We start from the raw sequence: 25,414 nt of genomic DNA on the forward strand, positions 1-25,414 counted from the left end.
CAAGGAGGAGTAGCTGATCGCTCTGTTGTGTGTAAGAAGAGGTGGCCTTAGTGCAGATCAAGTAAAAAGAAACGTTGGCCCTTCAGTTTTTGTTCCAGTTGTGGAGGTTTGAAGAATCTATAGCTAGAAAGCTTTCACTACAAGGCAAAGGATATGATTTTCTGGTTCTATGGACTTTATTTTCTCCTGATTTCAGTGAGGTGCTATACTTTTGGAACTCCTATTATCCTTGGCTGTATGAAGCCCCAAAGATAACTTCTCTTTGATCAGAGAAGGTGCTTTTTCGAAACACACAAGGCTCTTCCAATCCTTTCTCTCTTCAGTTTGACTGAGAGGGAGTATGTAATTTGCAGGAGCTTCCCAAATGACTCTGATAATTTCTACCTTCCATTGAGAACCACTGCTCTAGAGGTAGTGCAAGGCACCTCCCTAGCAGTGGTTTTTTAAACTTTAGTGAGTATCAGAATCATCTGGGATGCTCTGTGAGACAGTAAAACCCCACAGTCTAGGAATCTGTATTTGTAACAAGTATCTAGTGTGATTTTATTTTTCAGGTCTTTAGACTATACTTTACAAAACACTGCTCTAGAGTTCTAGCATAATTTTAGTTACATCTGTTCATTAATTACTTAAGGTTTACAAATTGGATTCCCCCCAAATGTTGGGGGCTTTTCAAAGGCCCTTTGTTATAATAACAAAATCTATAATTTCCTTTTTCTGTTCTTTCCTATCAAAGGTTCTCATGGTAGGTTACTTATTTACTACTGACTTAGCGCACATTTATTGACTGCTTACTATGTACCACAATTGTTGTAAGTCGTTTACATAAACGGTCTTCTACCTCTCAAATGTAATTTGTTCCTGAAAATTCCCCCATAGGGAAATTCTTTTAAAGTGTCAACAAAACGCCTATTAATTTCAATGGCCAAATTGCTTTCTTTAAATTTCTTTAAAATAAATACAGTTACTTCACTGGTTAAGATTAGTTATCATAACGCAATCCAACAAGGCATTTTCTCTCTATTAATTACTCCATAATAAGTCTGTCCTCCTGTTCTCTTTCTTTTGTACCTATTACTCATTAAAACTATATTCTTAGAAAAACATACTTATGATAACCAGTGCTTATGTAATTCAAGCTTTAGTGCGAGAAAAAAAAAGAAGCTTTAATGGAAATAGAACAATAGAATGATAAAGACCAAATAAATGAAAGAAAGCAATGCAAATGATGTCTCTCAGTGTATAAGTTGATATCATTGGACTATGATGTATAAGACTCACTGCTGTAAATTAGCAAACCAAAAGCGCTTGGAGAGAACTTAACGCACCATTGATAGACAATTCAACTGTGAAGATGAACAACCACATAATGGCTCTTGTTTTGTGCTCATGAGATTTGAGAAATTCAAATGGGTGACTATATGAATAAATACCTCATAAGCCAAAATAGAAATATTAATAAAAAGGAGAATTTTTGTAACTGGAATGAAATGGTATACTTTGGGATATGACTTTATTAATATATATTTCCTATAACACGCTTAATCTTTGTAAATACTTCATGAAGTAGGTCCTATTATTATTCCATTTTTATATGAAACTGAGTCATAGAGAGATCAAGTCACCACCCCAGGGTTACAGATTTGTTAAGTGGTGGAAGCAAAATTAGACCAGGCAGCTGGCTCCAGAGCTGTACTTTTCACCACTAGGTTGTATGGTATGTAAAGGATGTCCCGTATTATTGCTTTTGGAGACTTGTTTTCATTGCAGAGAGAAGCTAGTTACTGCTATGATACTTTTCTGTCTTAAGTTTGTCAGTTTAAGGTTTTATTTTGGCTGGAATTAATTTGCTGTGATTTTTATAGACTTAAAAACCAATCTGTAGTTCTTGCTTTTGTTTTCCCTCTTCCCCTTCTCCTAAAGGGCTCTCGGCACTCCAGGATGTTGAAACAGGAGTGCAGCATATTCTAGCAGACATGATTGCTAAAGACAAAGACACACTGGACTTCATTCGGAAATTGTGAGTAACTCTTATGGAGTTTTCTGCTTTGTGGGCTCATGCTGTTAAGGGTCTCATGGTTTAGTGCTAACACCAGTGTTCATTAAAAACTTTATTTTCAGACTTTTTTTAGTAGCAGAACTCTTTGTTGAAACAACAGAACCCTAATATATAAAACAGATAAAAGTAAAGTTGCTTTAATTGAATTCTGGGCAGGGAGTCTGGAAGTCTGCCTGCTCATCCTCCTTACCCTGAGGCGCCTCAGTGGAGGGCTTTGAGAAACACAGTTTAAAAACCGCTGCATTACACAATATATGCCAGAGAGAGGTTCATATTCATTTAGAGTGGATGGCATTGCTTTTTAAACATATTGTGGTATATGTACTTAATTTTATAATATCTCATTTCTGGTATTTATCAGTGATTGGGTTAACTTGAGAATGTTTAATATCAGGTATAGATAAAAGTGCCAACTTCAAAATGAATTTTAGCTGATGGAGACAGCAGCTTATCCATGATAACACAGTCTCAATTTATGAGAGATTAAAACCCTTTGACCAGACCCTACTTAGGCTTATGGATTTTATGCCTCATTAAAAAAAGATATTAATTTTAAACCCTACTTTTATGTACTCTGTCCTTCCTTTTCTGCTGTTTATCAGAAGAGAAGACAGAGTTTTGCCAGAGGTCTGCTCTTCCTCTCTCTCCACATCTTTAGCTGTGTATGAGGAGCAGAGGCAAAGTAGAGATGAACCAGTTGACTACTGTTGCTTGTCAGGGTTTTTGTTAATACAGGGTTTTTCTCAGTGGCCCTAGCAGGAATGAGTTGAAGTAGAAGAAATGTCCAGGTTTTTAAATGTGTTTTTGTAAGTAATTATACTGCTGAAATTTGGTTCCGTTTTATAAATTGTCGTTGGAAGCAGTCCTGACACATTCTCTTGTTTCTCTTGTTTTTGGCTTTTAATTGGTTCTGACTGCCTAACTCAGTGGTTAGAAAAGGATAATATCTAGACCAGAGTTATTAATCTGATTCTTCTAGACAGTTTTGATCTCTTGCATAGTGGTATCTGAACTCATTTAGGCATTTTATGGGGGGATTGGGTTGATATATACATAGATCTGTAGGACCTATGCCAGCATGAATAGGCAGAGTCCTCTTTTGATGGGTCAATAACACTTTTATAGTTGGGCATCATTAAAAAAAATCTCGTTAGGTAATGTCTTAACTTTTTTGCTAGACTTATTTCCATATAATTTGTTTCTTTACTAAAGCACATATTAATACTTGTTTTTTTGAATATTTCTGTATCTGAACAGGTGCCAAAATAGATATATTTGCATCCAGTCATCTCTGGCAAAAGTGTCCTCAAAAAAAGTAAATGAGAAAGACGTTGATAAGTTTCTGCTCTACCAGAATTTTTCGTGCAACATAAGAAACATCCAACATCATCAGGTAAATAAGGAAACTGCTTATGTATGCTGTTAGTAGTAATAATGATAACACTTTGGATTTGCCTACTACTTATTAAGGAATTAAAGAATTTTTTTTTTTTTATAATTTTATTTATTTATTTATTTTCCCCCTAAGCCCCAGTAGATAGTTGTATGTCATAGCTGCACATCCTTCTAGTTGCTGTATGTGGGATGTGGCCTCAGCATGGCCGGAGAAGCGGTGCGCGTCGGTGCGTGCCCGGGATCCCAACCTGGGCCTCCAGCAGCGCAGCGCGCGCACTTAACCGCTAAGCCATGGGGCTGGCCCGGAATTAAAGAACTTTAAGTCAACTCTTTTCTTTTTTTCTTCATATAAATTCTTATAATATTATCACATCCTCCCTATTTTCAGAAATGGGAAACTCAAGACCCAGAAAAGTTAGTGACTGAAAATTATTAGCAGAGCTGACAATATAACACCTCAGGTATCTTGACTTTCTGGCCAGTGATCTTTCTTATTAATCTCTGCTTCCCAATGTGCTCCGATTTGAGCTCAATTCTGGATATTTTCCATGTGAAATACTAAATAGAGATATCTGATTTAGAATAAAGTGCAAGAGATCTCGTTTGGTTGGTTGTGTTAATCATAGTCATTATATCTCAGTCTTTTAATTTCGTTTTTCAGTTTGCTAATTTTTTTCCTAATTTTAGTCATAGGCTATATCTACATTGTAAAATGAAGCTTTTAGGTCATATAGGAAAAAAAAAGATGAGTTACAAATCAAAAATACAGTAATACTGGCTTTTATATTTACCTATGTAGCCACATTTACCAGTGCTGTTTATTTCTTTGTATGCTTTTGAGTTACTCTCTGGTGTCCTTTCATTTCAGCCTGAAGGACTTCCTGTAACATTTCATATAGGGCAGGTCTACAGACTCTTTAGTTTTTTGTTTATCTGGAAAGTCTTAATTTCTCTTTATTTTTTTACAATTTATTTTTAATTGTGGTAAAATACCTATAACATGAACTCTACCATCTTAACCATTTTTAAGTGTACAGTTCAGTAATGTTAAATATATTCACATTATTGTGCAGCTGATCTCCAGAAATTTTTCATCTTGCAAAACTGAAACTCTATCCCATTAAACATCGCCTTCATTTTTGGAGGATGGATTTTTCTGGCTATAGAATTCTTTTTTTGTGTGTGTGTGAAGAAGATTGGCCCTGAGCTAACATCTGTTGCCAATCCTCCTCTTTTTGCTTGAGGAAGATTGTCCCTGAGCTAACATCTGTGCCAGTCTTTCTCTATTTGTATGTGGGACACAGCCACAGCATGGCTTGATGAGCAGTGTGTAGGTCCACGCCAGAATCTGAACCCGTGAACCCCGGGCCACTGAAGCATAGCGTGTGAACTTAAACACTATGCCATTGGGCCGGCCCCCTGATATAGAATTCTTGATTGACAGTTTTTTCTTTTAGCACTTTGAATATGTCATCCTACTGTCTTCTGGTCTCCATGGTTTTTGATGAGGAATCAGCTCCTGATCTTACTGAGCCCTTGCACATGATGATTTACTTCTTTCATTTCATTTAAGATTCTCTGTCTTTGGCTTTTGACTGTTTGATTATAATGTGTCTTGCTGTGGATCTCTTTGAGTTTATCCTTCTTGGAGTTTATTGTGATTCTTGGAGGTGTAGATTAATGTTTTTCATCAAAATTGGGAAATTTTTGGCCATTATTTCTTCAAATGTTCTTTCTGCCTCTTTCTCTTCTCTCCTGGCTCTCCCATTATATGTATGTTGGTATGCTTGATTGTGTCCCACAGGTCTCTTAGTCTCTGTTCATTTCTTTTCTTTCTTTTTTCTTCTCAAACTCTATAATCTCAGTTGAACTATCTTCAAGTTTGCTGATTCTTTCTTCTGCTTGCTCAAATTTGCTATTGAACACCTCTAGTGAATTTTTCATTTCAGTTATTGTACTTTTCAGCTCTAGAATTTCTATTTGGTCCCTTTTTATAATTTCCAACTCTTTATTTTAGTCTATGCTTGTTGAGACAACATTCTCCTGGTTTCCTTTAGGTCTCTGTCCTGATTTCCTTTAACTCTGAGCATATTTAAGACAGTTGATTTAAAGTCTGTCTAGTAAGGCCAATGTCTGAGCTTCCTCAGGGACAGTTTCTATTAATTTCTTGTTTTCCTGTAGATGAGTCAGACTTTTTTGCTTCTTTGCATGCCTTGTAATTTTTTGTTAAAAACTGGACATTTTGAATACTATAAGTTGACAACACTGAAAATCAGATTCTCCCCCTCCCCAGCATTTGTTGTTGCTGCTGTTGTGGATTTTGTTGTTTGTTTGTTTAGTGCCTTCTAAACCATTTTTGTAAAGTCTGTATTCTTTATCATATGTGGTCACCAAAGGCTCTGTTTCATTAGCTTAGTGGACAGCTAGTTATTTGACAGATTTCCTTAAATGCCTGAAGCCAAAACAAAAAACAAACCCTCCTAGTTCTTGCAGATGGGGTCTGTGTTGGGACACTCCTTCAACGCTTAGCAAGACTGTTTACAACTCTGCATTAGCCTTCACTTCCTCTTTGCATGGATCTCAAAGGTCAGTCAGAGGTGAAAGCTTAAGGTCTTCTCAGGTCTTTTCAGAGCGTATGTCTAGTCCTGAGCATGTGTGTGGCCTCCTAGCTTCCCTAATGTATGCAGGAGCTTAAAAAGGTCCTTTCCCCTCAAATATCTCATTTCCCAGCCTCTTTCCCAGGTTTTTTTGGTCTGTCTATCCATTGCCCTGACTGTAATCCTTATCCCTGACTATTGTCCCTTAAGATTGTTAGCCCTTGAGACTGTGGCTAATCTGTTTGCCTTTAAATACTTTTAACAAATGCCACCCAGGAAAGCTCTAAGGCAGGCAAAACAAAGACAAGCCCTTGAGCCAATGCCTCGGGGAGCTACCAGACAGATCAAAACACAGAATCACAAATTTTTGAGAATAAGGTCCATGTTGCTCCCTCTGGTACTAGCAACCTGCACCAAGATTGTAGGCTGTTAGCTTCACGGCCACTGCTGAGCTGGAGAGTAGGGGATGGTAAGTGGGTAAGTTAAAAGTTCTCTTTTACCAAAATTCTGCAGCTTCTTTCTTCTTTAAGTGTTACTCTGGTTGTTGTAATTTTTTGATTTTGATTCCAGAGCTCTGAAAAAGTTGATTCTGACAGTTTTTGTCAGTTTATTTGTTACTTTTGTAGAGTGATGGAGTTTTGGAGTTTCCCACTCCACCATTTTGGTGATGTCACACCTAAGGGCATCTTTAAAAGTGTAGGTATATATTCCCCTTGTTGTATTCCAAAACCAGAATGTGGTTTTAACATAGTAGTGTCCTTTATCTTATCTTGTTTAATGCTTTTAGCTTGAAGTCTACTTTGCTATCAGGATTACAGGATTATCCTTTGAGGTACAAGAATTATAATTTTGTTGAAGTCCAATCTTTTTTCTTTTGTTGATTATGCTTGTGGTGTTTTATCTAAGGCCTTACTGACCTTAAAGTCATGAAGATTTTCTCTTATATTTTCTTCTAAGAGTTTTATAGCTTTAGTTTTTATATTAAGGTCTGTGACCAGTTTTGAGCTAATTTTTGTGTATGATATGAGGAAGGAGTCCAACTTCATTCTTTTACATGTGGCTGTCCAGTTGTGCCAGCTTCACTTGTTGAAAAGACTGTATTTTCTCCCTTGAATTGTCTTGGCACCCTTGTTGAAAATCAATTGACCGTAGATGTGTGGATTTATTTCTGGACTCTCAGTTCTTTTCTGTTGGTCTGTATATCTATCTTTATGCCTGTACCACACTGTCTTGACTACTATAGTTTTGTAGTAAGTTTTGAAATGGGGAAGTGGGAGTTCTCCAACTTTTTTCTTCTTTTTCAGAACTGATTTGGCTGTTCTGTGTCCCTTGAATTTCCATATGAATCTTAGAATGAGTTTGTCAGTTTCTGCAAAGAAGCTAGCTGGGATTTGATAGGGATTGTGTTCAATCTGTAGATCAATTTGGAGAGTATTGCCGTCTTAGCAATATCAAGCTTTCTGATCCATGAACGTGGGATGTCTTTCTATTTATTTAGGTCTGCTTTAGTTTCTTTTAACAATATTTTGTGGTTTTCAGAGTATAAATTGTACACTTCTTTTGTTAAATTATTCCTAACTATTTTATTCCTTTTGGTGCTATGGTAAATGGAATCTTTTTTTTAATTTTATGTTCAGAATGTTTAATTGCTAGTGTAGAAATTGATCATCCTGTAACCTTGCTGAACTCTATTGGTTATAATAGTTTTATAGAGAATTCCTTAGGATTTTCTATATACAAAGTCATATTATCTGCAAATAGAGATAGTTTTACTTCTTTGTTTTCAGTCTAAATGCCTTTTATTTATTTTTCTTTCCTAATTGCCCTGACTAGAACCTCCAGTACAATGTTGAATAGAAGTGGCAAGAGGAGACACCTTTGTAATACTAGAGGGAAAGCATCCAGTCTTTCACCATTAAATATGTTGTTATCTGTGGGGTGTTGTATGTGCCCTTTATCACGTTGAAGAAGTTGCCTTCTAGTCCTAGTTTGTTCAATGTTTTTATCATGAACAACTGCTAGGATTTTGTCAAATATTCTTTCTGCATCTATTGAGATGATCGTGTAATTTTTGTTTTTTATTCTATTGGTATAATGGGTTAGGTTAATTGATTTTTGGATGTTAGGCCAACCAACCTTAGATTCCTGAAATAAATCCCTCTTTATCCTGGTGTATAATCCTTTTTATATGTTTCTGGATTTGGTTTACTTGTATTTTATTGAGGATTTTTACATCTGTATCCATAAGAGATAATGGTCTGTATTTTTTCTTGTGATGTTTTTGTCTGGTTTTGCTATCAATGAATAAAAGAGTTGGGAAATTTTTTATTCTATTGTAGTTTTTGGAAGAGTTCGTGAAGAATTGGTATTAATTCTTTAAATGTTTGGTAGAATTCAGCAGTGAAGCCATCTGGGCCTGGGCAGTTCTTTGTGGGAAGTTTTTAAATTACTATTTCAGTCTCTTGTTATGGATCTTTTTGGATTTTCTTTCTTTTTTTTTTTTTATTGTGAAATTTTGTTGTACATTATTGTTTATCAGTTACCATGTAAGTGCATCCCTCCACCCCTTGTACCCACCCCCCACCCCTCTAGCCCCTGGTAACCACCAAACAGTTCTATCTGTGCATGTGTTGGTTTATCTTCCACATATGAGTGAAATCATGCCCTGCTTGTCTTTCTCTTTCTGGCTTATTTCACTTAACATAATACCCTCCAGGTCCATCCATGTTGTTGCAAATGGGACGATTTTGTCTTTCTTTATGGCTGAGTAGTATTCCATGGTATATATATACCACATCTTCTTTATCCATGCATCAGTCGAGGGATACTTGAGTTGCTTCCATGTCTTGGCTATAGTGAATAATGCGGCGATGAACATAGGGGTGCATAAGCCTCTTTGGATTGTTGATTTCAGTTTCGTTGGGTAGATACCCAGTAGTGGGATAGCTGGATCATAAGATATTTCTATTTTTAATTTTTTGAGGAATCTCCATACTGTTTTCCATAGAGGCTGCACCAGTTTGCATTCCCACCAGCAGTGGATTAGGGTTCCCATTTCTCTACAGCCTCTCTAGCATTTGCTGCTTTTTGTCTTGGTGATTATAGCCATTCTAATGGGTGAAAGGTGATATGTTAGTGTGGTTTTGATTTGCATTTCCTTGATGACTAGTGATGTTGAGCATCTTTTCATGTGCCTATTGGCCATCTGTATATCTTTTTTTGAGGAGTGTCTGTTCATTTCCTCTGCCCATTTTTTGATTGGGTTGTTTGTTTTTTTGTTATTCAGTTGTGTGATGGATTTTCTATTTCTATTTGATTCTGTTTTGGCAGTTTGTGTCTCTTTAGGAGTTAGTCCATTTTATTTAATTGATCTAATTTGATGTACAGTTGTTCATTGTATTCTCTTATGATCCTTTTTATTTCTATAACATCCGTAGTAATGGCTCCTCTTTCATTCCAGATTTTGGTAATTGGAATGTTTCCTCTTTTTTTCCTCTGTTGGTCTAGTGAAAGGGTTGTCAATTTTGTTGATATTTTCAAAGAACCAACTTTTGTTTTGGTATTTTCTATTGTTTTTCTTTTCTCTGTTTTATTTATTTTTTATTTTTTTTGTGAGGAAGATCAGCTCTGAGCTAACATCCATGCCAATCCTCCTCTTTTTGCTGAGGAAGACTGGCCCTGGGCTAACATCCGTGCCCATCTTCCTCTACTTTATATGGGATGCCGCCACAGCGTGGCCTGACAAGGGGTGCATTGGTGTGCACCTGGGATCCGAACCCCGGCCGCCAGCAGCGGAGCGTGTGCTTAACCGCCACTCCATGGGGCTGGCCCCCTCTGTTTTATTAATTGTCCCTCTATTCTTTATTATTTTTTTCCTTCTGCTTGCTTTAGGTTTGTTTGCTCCTCTTTAAGGAGTGTTTTCAATGTGTTCTAACACAATTGCTCTTTTAATATATTAATTAAGAGCATGGACAAGTTGATCTAAGTTTAAAGACCTCCTTTGCTACTTGCTAGCTTTGTGATTTGGAACAAGTTAGTGTTAGAAAAATTATAATATAAAATGGAAATAATAATACATCACTTGTGGCTTTGAAGATTAAATGAGATAATGCATGTAAAGTGCTTAGATGGGCCTGACAAATAGTAAGTGGTCAATAAATGGTAACCAGTATTAGTTATTAAATATTCCACTTAGGAATTTCCATATTTGTATTTATCTTAGCAATATCTTTTCACAAATATAAAAGGTATATCTTTCTAACTAAAGATGATCAAGTGTTTTCAATTAGTAGAATGTGAAATGAGATTTTAGATCATCAGTCTCTTCCTGTGAATGTCATAGGCTTTATAGTTGTGTTTTATTTTTAAAAAACTTGAAAACATATAAATAAATGATTAATTTTGAATACATTCATAGTAAATAAATGAGTAAATAATTTATATAGCTGTAGGCTGGATAACCACCCAGTTTGTTTCACAAATGTCGACTGGTTAAATTGGTCATTTATATATTTTGTGGATCATCAGTCTTTGTCATATGTATTTGCACTCAGATTCTGGCAATTAACCGTGGAGAAAATTTGAAGATACTGACAGTCAAGGTCAACATTTCTGATGGAGTGAAGAATGAATTCTGTAGATGGTGCATCCAGAATAGGTCTGTTTATAAATTTTTGCAGAATTTCCTTTCTTTTGTTTCTAAAATACCATACTGAGATCGACATGTACTGGTATGGAAAGAAGTCCGTTATGTAAAAAAAAAAAATGACAGACAGTGGATATAGTGTTGTTTTCACATTAAAAAAATAAGTATAGGGGCCAGCCTGGTGACGCAGCAGTTAAGTGCGTGCGCTCTGCTTCGGCGGCCTGGGGTTCACAGGTTCGGATCCCGGGCCCGCACCGATGCACCACTTGTCAAGCCAAGGTGCCAAGGTGTGGCGGCATCCCATATAAAGTAGAGGAAGATGGGGACGGTTGTTAGCCCAGGGCCAATTTTCCTCAGTAAAAAAGAGGAGGATTGACATTGGATGTTAGCTCAGGGCTGATCTTCCTCACCAAAATAAAAGTATATATGTTGTATGTTTCAATAGAAAATAGCTGGGAGGGTACATAAGAATTATTAATAGTGGTTATCTCTGGGGAGAGCGACTCTTACTTTAATACTCTTCTGTACCACTTGAATCTTTTATAAAGAGCATGTTTTCTCTTGTGAAAAAATAAATTAACAAAAACATACTGTATATAGCATATCTGAAATATTTTGTTCACTAAGGATAATTGAAACAACAATTTATCGGATATTATAATATAAATCCCTAGACATACTGTATGTAGTTTACCTAAAATATTTTGCACATTAAGGATGATTGAAACAAACATTAAATTTATCGGGTATTTCAGAGAAATTTCTAAACTTATGTAACTTTTTATTATCCTTTTTTGTTTGTTAAGGGAGCCTTTTAAAATAGCACCACATGTTTGTATAGCAGTTTTAACTTTAAGTTTTAACTTCAGAGTGTATTTGATCCTCACAACAATCTATTTGGTTAGTAGAGCAGATTTGTAGCTACCATTTAACCAGTGAGAAAACTGATGCAAAGTGGCTTGCCTAGCAGTTAGGAGATCTGGATTTTGGGTATGGTCATCGATAGCTGGTTCTGTGTGACCTTAGGTTAGAGAGGTTGCTGGGAGTTACTTGAAGAGTTGGATGAATTATTCTTTGAGAAGAAGAAGTGTTGTGTACTTGGGGAATTAGCTCTCTCATCCAACATAGTTCTTGCGTGAGTTCGTTGGAAGCCAGTTTGCCAAAAGCCAGTTCCATGAAGGATCAGCTTACTGAATGACCAAATAATGCTAACCAAGGACCCATCAAGTAAAATAACCATCTAAATGTCAGTCAGTAGGTGAATTGCTTAAGCCGATTATGTTACATTCATACAATGGAATTCTGTGCAGCCATTTTGAAAAAGTTGAGATAGAGCTCAAGTTGAAATGTAAACATGTCTTACTAGGATAAAAAGGCAATTTATAATAAGTATTTATAGTATGATCTCATTAATGGCAAAAAATATGTCTATGTATGTGTAGGAAAATGTTTGAAAAGATATAAATAGTTCACCTTAGCTCTGGTGTGAGATTTTAATTTTCTATTGTATACTATTCTGTATAGTTGTCACTTTTTTAAAATTTTTTTAAAAATTTTATTTATTTATTTATTTCCGCCCCCCAAAGCCCCAGTACGTAGTTGTATGTCATAGCTGCACATCCTTCTAGTTGCTATATGTGGGACACGGCCTCAGCATGGCTGGAGAAGCAGTGCGTCAGTGTGCGCCCGGGATCCGAACCCGGGCCGCCAGCAGCGGAGCGCACGCACTTAACCACTAAGCCACGGGGCCGGCCCAGTTGTCACTTTTTTAAATGAATGCTTATTTCCTTTGTGAATAAATAAATTCCATTAAAAATAAAAAGGAAGCAAATACCTAAAAGAAATCCTAGATTTAAAAAATTGTATTAAGAAATTTGATCATTTTAATTAAGATATGATGAAACTCAAAGAATCCTAAGAAGTTTGAATTCCACTTATATTACTTCCTACCCTTGTGATTATGAACATGTTACTTAATTTTTTCCTCAATTTTATTATCCTTAAAATGTTGAGTAATACCTTTCTCACAGATTTGAGAGAATTAAATGATATTCCATGTAATTGTGTAGCCTTTGATAATATCTGTTATTACAAAGTGGTGGGATTATTATGCTAATTTCCTTTTTAGAAATATTTTTTATAAATAGGTCACAGTAAATTGAGGACAACTTCTAGCTTATTTTCCTATGAATATTCATAATACTCAGTATCACAGTCTGTCTTCAATAGTTAAGGAAGTATTAATTATGCTTTTAATCTGTTATCTTTGTACTAAGTAAATATGAAGAAATGGTTTTCCTTGTAGTTATTTAATTACTTTTCCTTGGCTCATCTATAGTTTATTTTATTATGTTCTACTCCAATTGAATATATATTATTTAACCTATACTATAATATTTTACGTCACTATGGTATAGTGATATAATTTTCAGTCACGTTCTAGAAGTTTCTCTTTATATAGAGAATTGAAGAAAACTTCTATGGGAACTAACAAACTGAAGCACGAGCTAGCTAAAATACTTTTCTGGGAACTCAAGAACCATTCTCAAGGAATTTTTTTTTTAAACACATTTGAATGACTTGAGATGCTTACTCGCATTTTTTCTTCTTCTTTTTTTGACTCTCTTTGTCCCTACATCTCCCACCTTCCACCTCTCGTGTGTATTCATTCATTCAAGTCATGTGCTGGATGTTGGGGATCCTCCTGTGAACCAGACAAATATGCTCTCTGTCCTTGATGACAATGTAGTTTAATGAAGAAGATACTGAGCAAATGGTTAAGAGTACACTGAGATCACAAAAGAGAAGTGTAGTATATCATAAGAGTTTATCAGAGAGCCCTAATGGAGTCCTGGCTAGGGGTGTATGTAGGTCAGAGACTGAAGGTCAGAGACTGAAGGAGAAGAAGAAGAAAGAACAAGAAATGAAGACTGAGATATAGGCAAGGGCCAGATGATACCTGGCTTTCTAGGCATGCTAAGGATTTTGTTCTTTATCTTAAGGGTGATGGAAAGCCAATAAGGAATTTAAACAGAGGAGTGTGATGATCAGTTTGCATTTTAAGAAGATCACTCTGGCTGCAGTATAGAGAATTATTTGGAGGGAACCAAGAGTAGATGTGGGGGCAAGAGATGATGCTGGCTTGGACTAGGATGGTAGCAATAGGAAATAAGTAGGCAGATTTGAGCAATATTTAGGAGTCTACAAGGATAGGACAAGATCTCTGATTAGATAGTGAGTACATTGGTTAGGGAAAGAGGTGAAGTGAAGAATGACACCTGTATGGCATGAACAAGATAGATGGTGGTACCATTTACTTACTATCATGCTATAAATATATATAGTACTATATAATTAGGGCAAGGACTGATTTAAATGAAACTCTTGTTATTATCTAAGTTAATTAGAATAGCAAGGAAGAATACATTTATACTAAATTAGTATTGAAAATAATATCTAGGTCCAACTTTGGCCACTGAACAATTCCTCATTCTATGTATAAGAGGGTAAGTATGAAGAAGATTTCTGAGCTTTTCAGATGCTGAAATAGTTATTATGTTTGTGAGAACTTCAGTAATCCAAGTTTCTGCATTTGCTCTTTAAACAAAAACATATGTGAAGCAATGATCTCAACAGTTCCCTATGCATGGCTTGCATTCTATAATGACCAGAACTTGTGTTCTTGAGCTTGCAGATTTTTGTCTTTGACTTGATGAGTGAATTTCTATTCTCAAATAGAGTCTGGGACCCACAGTTCTATCCCTGTCCTCCTGCATGTCTTCTGTGATTGCTAAAGGATTCTGCTGTGATCTTAATAGTCCTATAGGCACTATTTATTTGCTAATTAATTACTGTTCTCTCCTTGCATATAGACTTAAATTGAACAGAATCCTCTCACTTAGATACACAGAAACAGAATAAATATATTAAAGTAATTAAACCAATATTTGAATAAAGTATTTTCATGGTACTTCAGTCAAAGGTAAGTAGGTATTTGGACTGGAGATAACAGTCATTCAATAGATTTTGATCAAATGTCCTATGATATTTGTTCCATTCACCATCATTTACATGCATGGATTGTCTCCTCTTGTATTTTTAAGATGAATAAACTGAGCCTTATTAGTTTCTAAAAGCTTTATAGTTTTACATTTTATATTTAAATCCTTCATCCATTTGAGCTAATTTTTGTATAAGGTGTGAGGTTTAGGTTGTTTCATTTTTTTGCACCTGGATATCTGTTTGCTCTAAGGCCATTTCTTGAAAAGGCTATCCTTCCTCCATTGAACTGATTTTATATCTTTGTCAAAAGTCAATTGGGGGCCGGCCCCGTGGCTTAGTGGTTAAGTGCGCGCGCTCCGCTGCTGGCGGCCCGGGTTTGGATCCCGGGCGCGCACCGACACACCGCTTCTCCGGCCATGCTGAGGCCGCGTCCCACATACAGCAACTAGAAGGATGTGCAACTATGACATACAACTATCTACTGGGGCTTTGGGGGAAAAATAAATAAATAAATAAAATTAAAAAAAAAAAAAGTCAATTGGGTATATATCGCTGGGGATCTGTTTCTGGGTTCTCTGTTGTGTTCCACCGATATATGTGTCTATCCTGTCACCAATACCACACTATCTTGATTACTGTAGCTATATCAGGCCTTAATATCAGGTAGTGATTCCTCCCACTTTATTCTTCTTTTTCAAGATTATTTTAGCTATTCTAGAACTTATGCCTTTCCATATAAATTTTAGAAAAAGCTTGTTTACAAAAAACTTGCTGGGATTTTGATGGGAATTGCGTTAAACTTGTAGATCTTTTTGGAAAAGGTGACCTTTTTACTATGTTGAACTTTCAAGTCCATGGACATGGTTTGTCTCTTCATTTGTTTAGATTATCTTTGATTTCTTTCATCAGCATAGAGATCTTGTATGTGTTTTGTTAAGTTTATACCTAAGCATTTCATTTTCTTTGGAGTGATTGTAAATGGTATTATGTTTTAATTTTGGTTTCCATGTATTTCTTGCTAGTAATAGAAATGTGATAGATTTTTGTGTGTTGATTTTGTATTCTCTGACTTTGCTGAATCTACTTATTAATGCTAGAAGTTTTTTGGAAGGTTATTTGGAATTTTCTACATAGACTGTCATGTTATCTGTAAATAGGGACAGTTTTATTTCTTGCTGTATAGTTTATATGTTATTTATTTCTTTTTCTTGCCTTATTGCAATGGCTAGAACTTCCAGTGGTGAGAATGGACATCCTTGTTCCTGATCTTTGGGGGCAGCATTTGCCTTTGTCCGTTAAGTATGATGTTAGTCGTAGGTTTTTTGAAGACATTCTTTATCTCAAATTGAGGTAGTTCCCCTCTACTAACTTGCTGAGAGTTTTTAACCATGAAAGGGTGTTGGATTTTGAGAAATACTTTTTCTGCATCAATTGATATGATCATATGATTTTTCTTTTTTGCCTGTTGATGTGGTGGATCACATTGATAGATTTTCAAATGTTGAAAGTAGCTTTTCATACCAAGAATGAATCCCACTTGGTCATGATGCATCACTTCTTTTGTACATTATTGGATTCGATTTGCTAATATTTTGTCAAGGATTTTTGCATAAGTTTATGAGAGATATTGTTTTTTTTTTGTATTTTGTTTTGTAGGGTCTTTGTCTGGTTTTAGTATCAGGGTACTGCTGGCCTTTTAAAATAAATTGGGAAGTAATTCTTTCCTCCTTTTTTTTTCTGGAAGAGATTGTGTAAAATTGGTGTTAATTCTTCTTTGGTAGAATTTGGTAGAATTCTCCATGGAAATCATCTGTGCCTGGAGACTTTTTTTTTTTGGAAGCTTTTTAATTACAAAATTCAATTTGTGTGTTGAGTTTTAGTAATGGCGGCTTTTGGGAAATTGAATCCCTTTTTTTTATGTTGTCGAATTTATGAGCATAAAGTTGTTTGTACTATTTCTTTATTATCCTTTTAATATCTGTAGGATGTGAAGTGATATCCTTTGTTTTATTCCTGATCTTAATGATTTGTATATCTTCTCATTTTTTGTTTTTGTCAATCTTAGTAGAAATTTATCAATTTTTAAAATTTATTTATTTATTTACTTGCTTATTTATTTATTTTTTGGTGAGGAAGATTAGCCCTGAGCTAACATCTGTTGCTAATCCTCCTCTTTTTGCTGAGGAAGATTGGCCCTGGGCTAACATCCATGCCCATCTTCCTCTATTTTATATGTGGGATACCTGCCACAGCCTGGCTTGATAAGCGGTGTTTAGGTCTGCGCCCGGGATCTGAACCTGTGAACCCCAGGTTGCTCAAGCAGAGAACACGAACTTAACCACTATGCCACTGGGCCGTCCCTAATTTTATTTATTTTTTTTTGAAGAACCAGATTTTTCTATCATTGATTTTTTTTTTTTTTTTTCTGTGAGGAGATCAGCCCTGTGCTAACATCCGCCAATCCTCCTCTTTTTTTGCTGAGGAAGACGGCCCTGGGCTAACATCCGTGCCCATCCTCCTCCACTTTATATGGGACGCCGCCACAGCATGGCCTGCCAAAGCAGTGCGTCGGTGCGTGCCCGGGATCCGAACCAGCGAACCCCGGGCCGCCGCAGCAGAGCGCGCGCACCCAACTGCTTGCGCCACCGGGCCGGCCCCTCTATCATTGATATTTTTAAAATTATTTTCCTATTTTGAATTACATTGATTTCTGCTCTCATATTTATTATTTTTTCCCTTGGGTTGCTTTGGCTTTATTTTGCTTTTCTTTTTCCTGTCTCTTGAGGTAGGAACTTAGATTATTGATTTGAGATCTTTTTTTGTTTTTTTTTTTGGTATGAGGATTTAGTGCTTTTAATTTCCCTCTCAGTACTGCTTTAGCTGTGTCTCACATATTTTAATGTTACATTTTTATCTTTATTCAGGTGTGTACATTTTTAAAATCTCCTTTGAGACTTCCTCTTTGACCCCTGATGTTTTGGAAGTGTGTTTAATATCTAAGTGTTTAGAGATTTTCTTGTTTTCTTTCTGTTACTCATTTCTGGTTTGATTGCATTATGGTCAGAGAACATAACTCTTGTATGATTTAAATTCTTTTAAATTTGTTGAGGTTTGTTTTATGGCCCAGGATATGATCTACCTTGGTAAATGTTCCACGGGCCCTTGAAAAAGAAAAATGAATTCTGCTGTTGGGTTTATTGATCTGTATATGTCAGTTAGATCCTGTTGGTTGTTTGTTGTTCAGATCTTCAATATCCTTGCTTAGCCATATTTTATGTTGTTTTGATCCACTGTAAATACTTAGTATTACTAAGATGTTTATGGGTTCTAATGAGATGGTCATGAATGGAAGGTGTTCCCAGGATTTGGAAATTGAAGAGAATGTCTCTGAGAAAGGGATTTTAATACTTTAAAGTATTGGCTGCTGTTAGGACAAATCCTGCCTATTAAAATATTTTGTTTGGATTTTTATATAATTGTGGCCTACAAAGTGTTTTAGTAATCTTAGTATTTGAATAAGTTGCCAATATTTGAGAATTTTAAGAATTTCACATAAAATACATGTTTGTGACTTTTTCTGAAAAACATGATCTGGCATCACTGGCCCTGCTTTCTGGTATGGAAACAATTCGCTGAAGCTGAGTTGGCCCCCTAGATAGAAGCATGTAGTCTGCTTTGCAACAGTCCTCCCTACCCCGTGTCAGAACCCCCAGTGGTTCTCAGTTGGGAACCGTCCTGCTTCCCATTCCCACCCCTACAAGAGGGTGTTTGAAAATATGTGGGGACATTTTTGGTGGTTGTCAGATAAATTGCTGGGGCTGGATACTAGCCTTTTTTCTTTTTTTAAACTAGCTTTTAGTGCCAATGCATGGAACAGTCTTGTAAAGTAAATTATTCTGTTCCCAAATGTCTATCTCGTCACTTTGAGAAAATGCTACACTAAAATGGTACTACTTTTTTTCATGTGGTAGATTTAAGGGGAAATATATCCTATATCCATTTCTCTTTTAAATGTGGGAAAATGAAATCTAGATGGAAAGAGCCTGCCTTTATATCTATAGATAAGAAGTGGGGGAGCATATTTCTTTCACAAAGTGGAGAATATTTCTTTGTCTGTAGTGAGTGAACAAAGCATGTCTCTGTCAAAAACTTACAGTATAGGTGATGGATCTTCTTCAGTTATTTACAGTACTTTCCTGGCCCCTGTAGATATTTGATTTTGTGACTCCTGCCTTAATTTGTGTGCTTCACTGTGCACATCTTATATAGCATGTGTTTTGTATTGTGGAATTTGGTTAAAGTGAGGTCCTTCTTAGTTTTATCCAGAGATGTTTAACTATTGAATTAGAGGAAGAGTCACGTTGTAAGATGATATCCTATAAGGCAAACCCACGGCATTTACTTTAAGTTTAGATATAATAAGGTCTGTGACTTCACTATACTATTTCAGGTCCCTTCATGTGCTAAGTGCTAAATGAATAGATCCCAGGAAGCCAGTCAAGGGACAGAAATTGGTATGGGATAAGGAACAAAAAGAAGTTTTTGTAATGTAGCAAATGAATATAGCTGTTACCTTTCAGGGCTGGGTCTGGTGATCTAAAGGTCAACTGTGATTGGGTATAATTGAAGCATCCTCAAGTATGAGATAGACCATAGCACTCTGTTCCAGAGAGGGGAGCAGGGAGAAGGGAGCTGAGCAGTCACATCAAAGGAGGATCTTGAGGTTTAAGGAAGACTATTGGGGCTTCCAGAGGGATTGGGTAGGTAATGTTAAGGATTTCTGTTTTTTTCCCCACATGCAATAGGAAAACCTTGATTTGGCTTTAAAGGGAACGACCCCCCAGCCGGTATCAGATACATACATTAAAAAAACCACTCCATTAGGGCTTTCTTGCCTCTGAGGATTATTTTCCTAGCCTATTGGCCCATGACTCAGGACTACGTTGGCTCTCCTAACTGGCCAAGCTCCATAGCATGGTGTATAAGACTCTTAATGATCTGGCCACTGCTGTAGTCTCTAGCCTTATCTTCCCCTGACCTGATCCTGCCACTTTGTGCCCAAGCAGTACTAATCTGCTTGTAGTCACTTGAATTTATCATGCTCTTTCATGCCTCTGAGTTTTTACATATGCTATGATTTCTTCCCAGAATGCTTTTATTCCCTTGTCTTGCTTGGTAAACCATAATTCATTTTTTAAAACCTATCTCAGATGTTTCTTCTGGGACGTCTTTCTTTTTTTTATTATTTATTTATTTTTTGTGGGGAAGATTAGCCTTGAGCTAACATCTCTTGCCAATCCTCCTCTTTTTGCTGAGGAAGATTGGCCCTGGGCTAACATCTGTGCCCATCCTCCTCTATTTTATATGGGACACTGCCACCTCATGGCTTGACAAGCAGTGTGTCAGTCCATGCCCGGGGTCTGAACCTGCAAACCCTGGGCTGCAGAAGCAGAGCACGTGAACTTAACCACTATGCCACCGGGCTGGCCCCTGGGACGTCTTTCTTGACATTGTGTTCCCCAAATTAATAATAATAATGTGTTTCTAATTCATATGCTACTCCTCCCTATGTCTCATGCCCTCAGGTAAAGGTGACAGTAGGGAGTAACAGGGATTTGGGTTGAAGGAAGGATGTATATCCTGCCTAAAAGCACTTTTATTCAAATTAAAAAACAAAACTATATTCTACTCAATACCCTTCTGTGGAAGGGATTCAATTAGTTATTATGTAACATTTGGTATATCACATTATAAATGCTTAAATGTTTGTTCATTGAAATTTAGTTATTTCTTATCCGGGGTTTTCAAGTTTTTGAGAAATCTCCATACTGTTTTCCATATGGGCTGTACCAGTTTACATTCCTACCAGCAGTGTATGAGGTTTCCCTTTTCTCCGCATCCTCTCCCTCATTTGTTATTTTTTTGACTTGGTAATTATAGCCGTTCTAACAGGTGTAAGGTGATATCTCGTTGTAGTTTTGATTTGCATTTCCCTAATAATTAGTGATGTTGAACATCTTTTCATGTGTCTTTCGGCCATCTGTATATCTTCTTTGAAAAAAATGTCTGTTCGTGTCTTCTGCCCAGTATTTGATCACGGGAGATGACAGTGTCCCTAAGGTTTATTACTTAATGTTTTATTACTGGTTTCTATTCAAGAGCCACTGAAGGGCAAGAGCAGAGATGCTGTAGATGGATGAAAACACAGAAGGGGTAGGGCCAATTTGTCCTTTTTAGCTTGCCTTTTTCTCTTACTGTTCTTTCTCCAGTGTCCACTAATAATCTGCCTGGTAGGTATACTGCCTGGTGGAGCAGTACAACTTGAGGAATAGAGTAAGTTCTGCTCAAGAATGGCAAGAGGCACAGGTTACAACAGAGTTTCTCCTTTGCTCAACCTTCTTTACCTCTCAGGAGGAGATAAAGAAATGGAAAAAGAAGGATACATTGCTTGTCTTAGCTTCGGCTGCCGTAACAGAATACCATAGACGGGGTGGCTTACTTAAGATAAATAAACAACAGAAATTTGTTTTCTCTCAGTTCTGGAGGCTGTGAGGTTTAAGGTCAAGGTGCAGGCTGATTTGGTTCCTGGTGAGAGAACCCTCTTCTTGGCTTGCAGACACACAGCTGCCTTCTCACTATGTCCTTACCGCGTGAGGGGTGAGAGAGAGAGAGAGAGAGCGAGCGAGCATGAGAGCTCTCTGATATCTCTTCCTCTAAGGGCTCTAATCCCATCATGAGGGCCCTATACTCATGACTTCATCTAAACCTAATTATCTCCCAAAGGCCCCATCTCCAAATACCATCTCATTGGTGGTTAGGGCTTCAACATATTAATTTTAGGGGACATAATTCAGTCCATAGCAGTGCTTTAGTAATTTTTTGGTGACTTTCTTATATCTTAATATTTTGACCATTATTAATAATGCTTTGGAGACTCTTCCCAGAATAGGAAAGCTTTTTCCTCCCTTAGTTTTATTTGTGACCATGGTTACCAGGTTTTTAAAAATAAGAATTCCAGATGTCATAGTAATAATTTCCAGACATCACAGTCTCTCCTCACAGATTATGTTACTTTGGCTTCAATAAAGTTTTTCCCCCATTCTGTTTCACTTCTTCTCCCCTCTTTCAGGAGCCATTTCATGGTCTTATTATTGTTGCATCAATTTTAGTATAGGCTTTTCTTTTTTGCAGGTGGAGACCACGAGGCTTTGCAAGGCCAGAGTTAATGAAGATCTTATACAGTTCACTGGATGATTCCTTTAAACGCCTTATTTATCCTCTCCTCTGTAGAGAGTTCAGGTATGCATCTTGTGTTATTTAATTTTGTGTACTGTTTATTATTGTGTATGGTAAAGGCCCATTAAAGTGTGTAGGAAATATTTGTTGATTGATTAACCAATCCAAAGAACTGAGTCAGAATCACAAAGTCCTAAATTTAAGCCTAGATTTCAATCTGTAGAGGCATTCACATGCATAGATCACAAACCATAGCTCTTAATTATGATATGCTTTTGAAATCTTGACTACTTAATATGTACCCCTTCCAGTTCTGCGATACCAGTCTTGCAATTTGACAACCAAGCCAAACAAATGGTTTTGTTGATGACAGATTTGGCTTGGGAGAAACAACTAAGAAGTTAATGGAGAAGTTAGTTGGAAGCAGTTTTTAGAGGTAAGAGAGCCAAAAAAAAGCATAAGGAAATCAGTGGAATACATGATGAATTTATTACTATGAATAGTAGCAAGCTAATATATATGTTTTTAACTCCAAATGAGAGTTGTTTGGATGAACAGTTATCAGCAATGATGAACAAATATTAGGGGATTATTAAAGTGACGATTTAAATGGACTAGCAGAAGGACTAAGAGTTACAAAGAAGAACTGCAAAAGAGGTGAGGTGCAGAGTTGTTTTTAGGGGAGGAGATGGAAAGAAATGTTGAGAGGCGAAAACCCTCTTCCAGCTTCTCTGTAGCCTTTGTCTTAGTAGTCAGTCTTTAGAAACCAACCATTCCCTCCTACATTCCTTCCTATGTGCTACAGATTTTCTTTAGTCTCACTTAGTTATAGGTTTCAGCAAGGGTTACCGGGGAACTGTAGATTTCCAGCCATCTCTTCAGTCTCACTAGAATTTGTAGCAGCCTTTATAATATTTGTCTATTTTTCTTTTACTAGACTTGGCCATTGATTTTGGAGGTGTTTAGAGCAGGGAGTGAGGAGGCACTATTAAAAAGGACACATAGCTCCTTTGTCCAACTTCTTTTTATCAGTCGTTCATTCTCTTGATTCATCCTTTTTAGCCCAGACATCGCTTAAAAATATTGTTTCTTTTGGAATCCTATTTCATTTCAAGTCTGTGTGAAGTAGCATCTCTTGATTTTGAGTGCTGGGCATAAAATTTATAAATAAGGGATTCTTAAGGAAAAAAAATTATTTACAATTTCATTTCTTTTTGTATATTTTTTCTTGTTTTCTCATGTTGCATATAATATCCATTGACGCTTTTGACATTTTTGCATATATTTGATTTGAGTAGCTTCACTGCCTGTGGAATAATTTCATTGAGGTTTAATGTAAGCAGTTTGGTGTGGTGTTGTTTAATGTATAATCTTTCTCTGACTTCCATTAGCAGTGGGCAAGCAAGAGCACTTTCCTTCTCTTTTTCTAAAATGCCTGTGGTTAAAAAAAATATATCTTATTTCAGTCCATAAGTTGATTTGCAGACATTGTCTACAGATGTGTCTCTTGATAGAAATACTTGTAATTACCTGAACAGCAATTGAGGTGGAAAACTCCCAACTGATGTTGGTTTTTTGTTTAAAGAAAATAACTTTAATTCTCTAATTAAAAAGAAATCTGTCCTAATGTAGAAAAACTGAAAGAATCAGCAAAATACAAAGGAAAAAACCACATAATTTCACTGCCTGGAGATAACTGTTGTTAACCAGACTTTTCTCCATCATGTGTGTGTATGTAAAGAGATCATACAGACTATGTTGTTTTGCAGCCATTTTATTTAGTTGACTATGTACAATACATAGCCTACTTCTGCATTTCTTATTTCCTTGACTGTCATGATCATTCCTCCATGTGTTATTTTTCACTCGTCTCTCTTTCATCAATTATACATTGTTGGTTACCAAGTGCTGTCTATTTTACCATCTTATTTTACCATTTACCATTTTACCATTGTCTTATTTTACCATTTTATTGCATCTTGAATTTTGCCTCCTCTTGATTTCTGTGGTTACTGTCTTAGTTCAGGATATCATCATTTCTTTGGATCACTATTCTAGGGTCATAGATAATCTCTGTCTTGTATTTTTCAGTACATATTTCACATTGCTATCCTAAAATTCCCATCTGATTATTTCATGCTCTGCTACTTAAAATCCTTCAGTGGATCTTCTTTGTCTCCAGGATTAAATCTAAGCTCTTAAGAAGAATATGCAGACCATTTGTGATCTGGTTTCTTCTTGCCTTTACAGCCTTATGTCTTGGTATTTCTTCTTTACTTTAGCATATGAAATTACTTGCTTTTTCTATAATGAGCCATGAGCCTTTACATATGCTGCTTCCATTGCCTGGAGTATTTTCTCTGTGCCCTCCATCTACTCTCCCCTTTGTTTGCTTAACTCTATTGCTTATCTTTCTTGATTCGCCTGAGAAGACATCTCTTAGAAAGTTTTCCTAATTTAGTATCCCTCCCATGTGTTCCCATTAGCACAGCACTTATCATTGTTTTATACTTGTCTGTTTCTTCCACTAGACAGTGGTGTTCAGGGCAGGGATCTTTGTCTTTTCAGCTTTTTCTCTCTCATACTGATCATGGTACCTTATATAAGACTGACAACAAATGCTGCTCAGTAAATAAAGTTAAAAATGAAGGTTTAGAAATACTTATAATGATATTTTTCATGTTGTGTGGCTGAATGCAAGGAGAATGACAATTAAATGTTAGAGGAGATGAGAGTAAGAAACTGAATTAAGTCAGAGAAGCAAAGTAGTTAGCTGTGTGTACCTTCAGATATATAGGTAGTTCTACCTCAACACTGGTATGAAATGTGCTTTGAATTGCTTTTGTACTATCAGTTTTCTTGTGGCCATGACATGCATTTTTTTTACCTGGTCTAATAGAGAAGACATACTTTTTATAAATTCTTATGAATTTCAGGAGATAATGTGTTAAGAGCTTTTGTTAAGTAGATGAATAGTATAAAATTTAGTTTCCAAATACCTTTAGTTCCGTTATAGACATATATTTTTATCCTAGAGAAAGTTTTAAAATTAGACTTTTAATAACTTCTCTGGATAAAACTTGGAAGTTATTTATAGGATGCATGGTTCTGGACTGGTTATTGGTATCTGTGGTCGTGTTACATCACTGTGAGAATGACAAGGTGCGGAGTAGAAGTGGGGGAATGGAATAAAGTGAGAAGATGACATTGAGATATGAATAGGTGAAGGTGTAAAAGTAAGTATTGGTGGAGGAAGCTATTTATGATTTAATAGTTTATCACTCTAGTTTTGTGTTTATATTTTTAATCAAATGATAAACTTTACTTTACATCCCATGTGTTGTCCAAATCTTTATATACCCTGTCTCTCTCGTATACACAGATATTTATACATATGAATTTTATATGTAAAAGAGAGCAGATAGAGAAGGAATATAGGTATGACAAACTGATCAGGTTTGCTTCAGAATTGTTTGGGGT

At 36.3% G+C, this 25,414-nt stretch overlaps 1 protein-coding gene across 3 annotated transcripts in view; it reads left to right on the forward strand.

Moving 5' to 3' along the window:
- SRBD1 (S1 RNA binding domain 1) overlaps positions 1–25,414 on the forward strand; it is a 214,165-nt gene that overhangs the window by 33,715 nt on the left and 155,036 nt on the right. For all 3 annotated transcript variants that reach the window (XM_058551313.1, XM_058551314.1, XM_058551315.1), the window contains exons 8-11: positions 1,924–2,020; positions 3,317–3,452; positions 10,605–10,708; positions 21,890–21,997. In XM_058551313.1, the coding sequence (XP_058407296.1) occupies positions 1,924–2,020; positions 3,317–3,452; positions 10,605–10,708; positions 21,890–21,997 (445 nt within the window). The remainder of the gene's footprint in view (positions 1–1,923; positions 2,021–3,316; positions 3,453–10,604; positions 10,709–21,889; positions 21,998–25,414) is intronic.

The sequence above is a fragment of the Diceros bicornis genome, chromosome 12 (genome assembly GCF_020826845.1).
Source record: "Diceros bicornis minor isolate mBicDic1 chromosome 12, mDicBic1.mat.cur, whole genome shotgun sequence".
NCBI classification, from domain to species: domain Eukaryota; kingdom Metazoa; phylum Chordata; class Mammalia; order Perissodactyla; family Rhinocerotidae; genus Diceros; species Diceros bicornis.